Source organism: Atta cephalotes (genome assembly GCF_000143395.1).
Source record: "Atta cephalotes unplaced genomic scaffold scaffold00017, whole genome shotgun sequence".
Classification (NCBI taxonomy): Eukaryota; Metazoa; Arthropoda; class Insecta; order Hymenoptera; family Formicidae; genus Atta; species Atta cephalotes.
The window spans coordinates 4,923,747-4,932,927 of record NW_012130081.1 but is presented as its reverse complement, the minus strand read 5'-3'; the positions used below and the strand labels follow the sequence as shown (position 1 = coordinate 4,932,927).

At 32.8% G+C, this 9,181-nt stretch overlaps 3 protein-coding genes across 3 annotated transcripts; 1 reads left to right on the top strand and 2 right to left on the bottom strand.

Annotated features, from left to right (window-relative positions):
- Positions 1-1,214: 1,214 nt before the first annotated feature.
- Positions 1,215-4,789, bottom strand: LOC105618574 (ubiquinone biosynthesis protein COQ9, mitochondrial). The gene is made up of 4 exons (XM_012200104.1): positions 4,738-4,789; positions 1,987-2,181; positions 1,531-1,859; positions 1,215-1,442 (listed from the first exon to the last, which is right to left on the bottom strand). Exons 1-4 carry the CDS (start codon positions 4,787-4,789, stop codon positions 1,215-1,217), a joined length of 804 nt encoding a protein of 267 aa, XP_012055494.1.
- On the bottom strand, positions 2,435-4,204 carry LOC105618573 (glomulin-like). Its single transcript, XM_012200103.1, has one exon. The coding sequence runs from the start codon at positions 4,202-4,204 to the stop codon at positions 2,435-2,437; it is 1,770 nt and encodes a 589-aa protein (XP_012055493.1).
- A 625-nt stretch (positions 4,790-5,414) lies between the features above and the next one.
- Positions 5,415-8,462, top strand: LOC105618572 (G patch domain-containing protein 1 homolog). Its single transcript, XM_012200102.1, has 3 exons — positions 5,415-5,478; positions 5,568-5,940; positions 6,143-8,462. Exons 1-3 carry the CDS (start codon positions 5,415-5,417, stop codon positions 8,460-8,462), a joined length of 2,757 nt encoding a protein of 918 aa, XP_012055492.1.
- Positions 8,463-9,181: the final 719 nt, after the last annotated feature.

The window sequence follows — 9,181 nt, the reverse complement described above, 5'->3', positions numbered from 1 at the left end:
TAAAATAAAGGTTAAGTTAAGTTAAAGTAAAGTTTAACTTTAACGTAAGTAGTAATAAGGTACGAGACGAACGAAATAGTATACACACACACACACACACACACACACACACACACACACACACACACACACACACGAGAAATTTTATTTTATTCAGTATGTATTATACTTTGCAAAAATATTTTCAGGAATATTTTTCTCAAATCATTATCTAATATCAAAAATGTAAAGCAAATGAAAATTATAAATTATTTTAAAAAATGAATATTAATATTGTTTTTTATAAGGATTACACATTATTTCTATTAAATTAAATGAGAATATTTCATATTTATTAAATTACGTAATTCTAAGAGAAATTTGCAATAAAATTTTTATAAGTTAATTATTATGTGTAAGCCAAGAATTTAACTTTTTCTACTATTTTATGCTAGCAGAGTGTAAAGAGTAACAGGATATTTGTATAGCTGATTCCAGATGATTATATGATTACTTAATTATGATAATATGCAGGGTAAACGAATAATTGTTTTTGTCTATTGTTAAAAGAATGTTGATATAGCTTTATGTAATCAACAATTTATATCTTTATATTTTGCATGGAGATAATATAGATTTACTACCTATTTTATTGTACAGATTTTGTTAAAATATATTACTGTGTAAAATAAATTAGCTATATTTGCTACTAGTTCCTTTCATAATAATAATTTTTAATACAAAATTAGGTGATATTTTTAATATTATTTACTGTATTCGTAAATTAAATAAATTTCTCTCTTAAGACCCTGTGCATAATGGAGGAAATACTAGCAACAGGAATAAACAATAAATATTAAAGAAATAAAAAATTAAATAGAGATTGAATATAAACGTAACACACAATGGATACAAATAAAATGTACGACATATCATATGACATATATGTATCCATTGTACGTTAAATATGTTTAATCTCTATTTAATATCCAACATTTATTCTTATTTCTAATATTTCTCCTATTGTGTGAAAGATTTAATTTTAATAAAAAAAAATTTTTAATTAAATTTATTTAAAAACATTTACAGAATCTTCTGTTGTCTTAAAATCTTCTCTCATTAATTTATTTCTTCTTCTATTAACGCAATCCAAGTATATTACGGGCCTAGAACAAAAATATAATTTTATATATATCTCAAAAAAGGCTCATAAATTTAATTATAATCAATCAGAATTAATCTACCGTTATAAAAACAGCAGAAGCTGTTTCTTTAACTCGATTTAAAGCTTCATCTGGCTTAATTGAACTGGAAAGCATTGTCTGTATTTGTAAAATATCCTTTAGTCGTCTCTCCAGGAACAACCATGTTTCTTTGTGATCTTCACTTGTATCTTGCAACATGTACAATTCAGTAGCTTTATAAATAGTCGCTAGTATCATTCTCCTGGTATACCAGTTAATCTAATCAAAGTAATGTACTCTATTTAAACAGCACATCCGAACAATATCTTTCTTATACTAACAGATAAATATTAGTGATACGACTTACATCAACCGATCTATCGCCAGCATAGTAGCAGATATCATCGACTAAAGTTAATAAATTTGCTAAAGCAGTTGGTACGTTCGGTGGAAGGGACATAATAGCCAATGCTTGTGACCAGGTTTTTTTGTAGGGGATCACCATTCTCAACCGTGTTTCTACAGCGTCACAAACTTGTTGTTCTGGTGTCTTCTGCGAACTTAAGGAATTCGCTTCTTTTTCTAGGATTTCATTTAATTCCCGGTTACACATAGAGTAAAAGTACTCCACTAAAGCCGCACTACCTTTTGGAAACAATCCATGCATCACGCCCGGATATCCAATTGATTCAGCACCTTTAGCATCATATCTGATTATAACATTTTATTTAATTTGTACATAAATATAACGCGATGTTTTAACAAATCACGATAATAGAAAAATTAATTATAAGAATAGAATATAAAAAATGATTTAAATTACCAGCACTAATAGCCTGTTTGCTCCATCCCATGTCAGGAACAAATTTTAAAGAAGCGCCAAGTATTTTTAACTTAATATTTTTTTCATATTCCTCATCATTCTCCTCATGAATAGATTGTTGTAATTCCGCTTTTCTATTGTCATTTTCAAATTGATCGGCCAGCAAAGCCCTAGAAGTCCATAAACGTCTAAAACCTAATAAATCAATATCTACTTTTAAAATTATCTTAAATAATAATAAGATATGCGTTAAATATATTACATAAGACATAAGAATTATTAGCAGAAATTAATTCTAATTTAATGTTTACTACAAATATGATATTAATACAATACACAATCTACTTAAAAAATTTTTTTATTAAATTTAAACAATTACAATTTTATGATCTAAAACTATTACAATTTTATGATAGTATGACATTTTCATGATTGATTTTATTTCTATTCAGGTAATACATTCATCAGATTTTTCCACCAATTTTTCATTCATATCTATACATTCATTAACTCGTATAAGAATGCTTTCCATTACATCTAAACCATTTATCACTTGATAACAGACAGAAATTTTTTCGTGGAGTGGCATAACTGGTAATTGTTCGCCACCAACAGTCAATGTAACTTCCATATGAGCCTTCATTAACTTGCTATAATCTTGATTTTTAGCTAAATCCTTTTTCTGTTGCTCCAAATCTTTTTTCTTCACTCTCCAATGTGCTCTGCATAAGTCTATACCTTCTCTTAATGGATTCAAATAATTAGTTTTCAGTATATCTATCATATTCCAAATACCTGTCTCGTTGTTCTTATCTCTGATAAACAAAAATCTCAGCAAGTTCAGCGCAGTAATGATTTCGTCTGATATTTCCACCACATCAGACGAACTTCCATGAGATAGATTGCAAATCTTTTTCAATAACAATTCCATATTTTTTCCAAGAAATTGGGGATTTCGTGGAGTTGAATCGAGACATTCGATAATAGAAGATTTAAATATGCCAGTGATAAAGCTTAATAGGCCAGAATGTTCGATATTCTCATATAAATACAAGATAATAATATATCTAGCTTGCATGTTAAATATCTCAATATAGTTTTGAAAAATGCGTACTGCCTTCTTCCGTTGCTCATCACTATTAGAGTAAATCATCACTTTAGCGATTGATTGAAACAATTCTGTATATATTTCCAGGCTCAACACCTCAGAATCTAAGGAGCGAAATGAAATGCGTTTTATAACACTTTCCATAAAAATTAATCCAGTGGAGATTGAATAATCTTCGCTAAGCAATATTTTGAAAAAATATGCACATGTTTCAAGGATATAATAAGAATTATATATTTGTGGTACATTTATCCAATAATTTTCTTGAGTAATTATGTAAAAATAAAAATTAGCATAAGCCATATTAGATATGTTTTGACTCCAATCTAAGATTGTAGAACAAAAAGAAGATTCAATATTTGTTTTTAGATATTTGCGTAATGTTTTAACATGAGTAGATTCTCTTTGACGTTTGCTAACAATATCTAAAAAATATAATATATCTCCAGTGAGGTAAAGTGTTTGTGTTACTATGTTATCTGCGATTTCTTTATATGTTATTTCTTCACTGATGTATTTGTTCAAACAGCAAAAAGGTTTCCCACACAGGAAAATAAAAAAACTCAAGAGACGAGTTCCAAGTAGAGATTCTTTTTCCTGTTTAGAATTGATATCTATTGCCTCTTGTACCAATGGTTCTAGAAACACTATGATTGCCTTATATGTATTTACAATTCTGTCATTAGCTGCTTCTGGATCATCGGCTTCATCTGGCAGTGGTAGATCCTCAAGGTACATCTTGATTGCATCAAAATACCAATCGATGGTTTTACTCTTATTTCGTACCAGCATTAAACAAGTCTGCATTGCACCCAAAATGGTACAGAAATTTACATGGTCACTCGCCTGCTTTAAATATCTTGGGAACTCTATGATGGCTATTGTAGGTTCGCAATTCTCAGTTAAAAACGTCAATACATTTAAACAGCAATCGAACATCGCTTTGTGATGTTGTAACACAGAGCTCGTAAGATTCGGAACGATGGCAGACATGATGCCGCATAAGCTATTTTCAGTCATCAAGTGATCCTCTTTCAAAACCTGTATAGCTTCTGCAGTTTTACACTTGTCCAAAAGGTCGATAACTCGGCTGATAAATACTTCTGTCATCTTGGTAAAGCTTCCGATGTCGAAAACATATAAAAATTATATGCAGATAACATTATTCTTCGAAAAAAGTATTTATATTATTTTTTATATATATTTATGTGTTTACCTTCTTGTGTCGATCTCAAGTAATTCCTGCTTTATTGTTCGTTACTTGTTCGAAAGATTTTTTTATCAAAAAAATATAAATATGCAAATATATGTATTCCTTATTTTCGCCTTTGAGGAGGAAATATCAAACACGAATCTCTCTCTCTCGAAAACGCGTCTTTAAGCGAAATTACGTCTTCGCGCAAGAACGTAGGTTAGGTTACACGAAATGTCACGCACCCTCCTACTCTCAACATGAAAAGGCACGGAATTGCGTAGAATGGAATCTAACGACAATCAGATCGAGAGCGAGCGGTCGATCGAAAAGTCACAAAGACAAAGATTCCTAGAAAAAAGGTTTCGTAGGTAGGAAGAAGGGTAGGACAAAATAGGACAAAGCGTGGGACGGAAGTTCAGCTCGCGAGCATCGCTAACAATTTGCTTACCGGTCGCTGCAAATTTGCTCCGTGCCAAGCGGAACGAATTAAACATTGCCATGTCACTAAATATCTCAAGCTCCTATCGCTAAAAAAATTCCGACAAATGCATGTTCTTGAGATGCGATTAGAATTTCGCTGGATTTCGCGAGACTGTTTCTAGTTTCTACATCTGACGGTCTGACGCCGCGGCGTTTCTCATATTTGATGAGTCAAGAATGGATTATATTCGAAAGCACATTTTTTTTCGGAGCAATCTGAAAATGATAATGTGAATTTCCACTTAATGCAGAATTTAAAATAATATTGATATTAATAAAGATAAAAAGATGAACAAGATAAGTCTAACCTGACTTGCATATCAAAGAATTGAAAGGCATGGAGATCACATGGGATTCAGCCAATCAGAGAAAAGAAACGTTGCTTTTTTTATTCCAATTGAAGCATAATGTCGATTGGCTACGTTTGATCGTGATTTATCGTCGAGACCAATGAACACACATCGATTCACGTCGGAGGTCGGAGCCGTCTGCTGAGTTTTGTATACTCGTGAATGATGTCTTTTTTTAACCTTAAATGCGCTCTGCGCAATTTCAGTTTTGTGATCGAAGAGAATTCACTTGATTAAAGTTATCGCGTTAAATCAAACTAGAAGATTTCACTACAGGAATTTGCTTTCTTTGGAAATGGGCGATTCGGACGAGGAGAATTACGCGACATTTGGTGTTCCTCTTGACCCTTTGGATGAAGGTATACGAACAGAATAAATTATAGTACTCAAGAATATATTGTGTTATATCCTTTTTGTTGCGTTATATTAAAAAGTTTTGATCTCACAGAGAACATTCCGCGAAAGAAGCCCATCACGATCGAGGATCAATATGCATATGACGCTCAAGGTAGACGTAGGTTTCACGGAGCCTTTACAGGTGGTTTCTCAGCAGGATATTTTAACACCGTCGGCACTCGCGATGGTTGGAGACCACAGCAATTCAAGTCTTCCAGGAGCAGCAAGGCAGACAATGTTGTTCAGCGACCAGAAGACTTTATGGATGAAGAGGATACTAGTCTCTTTGGGATAGCTCCTAAAGGTATTCGAGCCACCAGCGATTATGTCGATCATGGACAGAAAGGAAAAAAGAGAGAGAGGATAAGTCAGGAAGGACCTATTCCTGGTATTCCCATCTTAAAAGAGCTTTTAAGACCTGTCAAGTTAGTATTTGCAAAAATTAGTAATACCATTTAATTTCTGTTAGCTTTAAATGTTCTGTTAATTTTGAAATTATTAACACATATGTTTTTGTTTGAGAAAAAAATAAAATGTGTTAATTATTTACTGGTATATTCAATTTGTATTCCATTTAGATTTAAAGTGATATTAATTTCTGATAATTTTAAATATTTATAATTACAGAGAAACAGTGGGTATTGTCCTGCTCAAGAAAATGGGTTGGAAACCTGGTCAAGGTGTAGGTTCTAGATTGACAAAAAAAGAAAAGCAAAAGATAAAGCTGCGTAATGAAAAATTAAAACTAGCACAGGACAATCTCGAAATGACAGAAAGCAATTCTGAGGATTCGGATGATGACCTCACTAATATTACTTTTGCACCTGACGATTACGAGCCATTCCGGTGTAAACCAAAAGATAATTATTTTGGCATTGGTTATTCGGGTCTAGATAGGCGAAAAGTCCTTTCCAGTCACATCAATCTATTTGACAGTCCAGCTTTTTGCATCCAAGATAAAAACAAGAAATTGTCAATTCATGGCCAGGCGTTTGGAGTTGGTGCTTTCGAAGCTGACGATGAGGATATATATGAAAAGGAAGACATGTCGAATTATGATTTTGCTTTGGGCCCCGAGCGTAAGGCAAAGACAAGATGGTCTCAGGATGGACCGAGTAGCTCGCAAACCGATTGTTTAGACAATTTTACTCACGCGAAAGAGAGACTAGAGAGTAAGAAAGTCTTCAAACCTCCAGAATTGCCGAAAAATTTTGCACCCGTACACGCTATTAGGAAAAGTAGATTTTATCCGCCGATTACAACCTCGGTAGAAAATAAACGCAGAGAACCATTGAACGCCACAGACAGAGCGCGAATCTTGGAAGACCCTGATGAATGTTCGGAAAAGCCACAGGCATCATCGAGTACATCCGTTGCCTCTAATATTATTTCAAAAACCTTGAATTTGCATGGTAAACAGCAAACAGAAGAGAGAAAAAAATTGGAGACACAACAGAAGACGACAACAAGCAACTCTTGGCTAGACAAATTAAATGCACAAAGCTTTGTCAAAGGTGGTATTGTTGGTTCCAGCAAAGACGATATGAATAACTTAAAGAAATTAGAAGATTTTAAAGAATCTTTATCTGCACAATCAAGCACTGATAAATCAATGGAGAACGATTTCTCAAATAAGAATGAAACGAGAAAATTGTTCTTGTCTGATCCGGATAAACAGAGACGATTTGAACAATATCTTGTCTTCTTGAAGAATGGCGAAAAGGATAAGTTCGAAAGTATTCAACCACTTTCTATGACTAATTGGGAGAGAGAGCAAGAACGCGAAGAATTCGAGCAAGCTACAAAACTGGAGCAATCGAATAATTATATGGCGGATAAATTTGTACATAGTGCTAATGATACGACGGACAGAGTGGATCCGGAAAAGGACGTAAAGGAAGCGGTAAGATTGAAAATGTTCGGCAAACTTACGCGACAACGAAGTGAATGGAAGCCGACGAATATCGTTTGCAAAAGATTTAATATTCCCGAACCGAAAGTCGGATACGCACCAATCGCAACGGATAGAAAATCAGCCAGATTCTCAGTTTTTGATTCTTTGGACTGGTGTAGTTCATCAAAATTCACGAAAGCCGTAGATACAGTTAAGACACAAGTGGAAGACATTCCCTTGCCATCAAGTAAAACGGAAGAAAATTTAAACGAAACAATTTCCATTGGCTCTAACGATATTCCGTCTAATATTTATCAACCTTTAGAACCTATTTCTGAAAAATTTAGAATTTTCGAAGCTTCCTATGAAAAAGTTTTTGGCAAAGGTATTCACAATATTTCTTCCGCAACAACCAAAGATGTCGAACAAAATACAGGAAATAATTTAATAGACGAAACAATTCAAGAAATGAAAGAAAAAGAAAAAACACCTGAGCCAGTATCTGTGCTTAAAGATCAATCGGAAGAAAAGAAAGATCTGTTCAAAGCGATCTTTCTCAGCAGCAGCGAGGATTCCGACAGTGAGACGGAGGATAATGTTGACAATGAGGCTGTCAAATCGATTTTGATTGGAAAAGATCCGAAGGAGATAAATATGCAACGTAATACATCGCCGCCACGAGGAATCTTTGCGAAACTAGATCTTGACAGCTTGATGACACAACCAAAATACGTTAATGACGAAAGTAAGACATGTAACATTTCAGAACCTAGTCCGCCAATTATTGGTGAATCGCAGAACGATCTTGTAGATCATAACGATGTAACTAATGATAAAGAGATTGCGATACTACCAGATATGTATGGTCCGGTCCTGCCACAAAGATTATTGAAACAAGACAGTATTGCAACAATGATAGAAACTGATAATACTAATCAATTGTTCAAACCAGTATTTCGAAGTGTCGTCGTATCGAAAACTATGGAGGATTCGAAACTCGGTGGAAAATGGGTGGAACGAGATAAGATAAAAAAAATCGAAAAAGAAACATAAACATAAAGATAAATATAAGAGCTCGAAGCATAAGAAAAAATCTAAGAAAGAGAAACGTTCGAAGCGTTGATTTTTTTTATTTTATCATTTGATGATTCGAGTAACATAAAGAAATCGATTTATCATCAAGTAATGAAAATACCTTTTAAGTATGCATCATAACTATATTTGAGATGTTTTATGCCCAATTAAAACTATTTCATATATTGTTTAATTATAATAATATTTATTATTTATGCACTTGTTTCGCGATGCATATATGTACAGCTGTAACATAAATTGAAAATATATATTTAGACTGCAGTTCTGATTATGTTAACAAATCTAACACTATTTGTAATATAAGGTACTTAAAATAATTCTGGGATACAGTCAGTAATACTTTATACATTATATTTTCCAATGATTGTACATTGTACAAAGGATATGTATATTTTACACACACACTCATATTCACGAGCCATCTTTTATCTGTGAAAAATTTTCATAAGGTAGAGATATATATATATATATATATATATATTAAATGGCAACTACTTGTTTTCGATATTAAAACATTGTAGATATCGTAGTTTAAGGATTTAAGACACTATGGACATACGAGAATACATATGTACGTGCATTTTTCTATTAAAATCATCCCGATATATCTAAATATGAGTTTTGAGCAGTCCGCCTTTTTATTACAGTGTCATAGAATGTAATATTTCTCTCTCTCT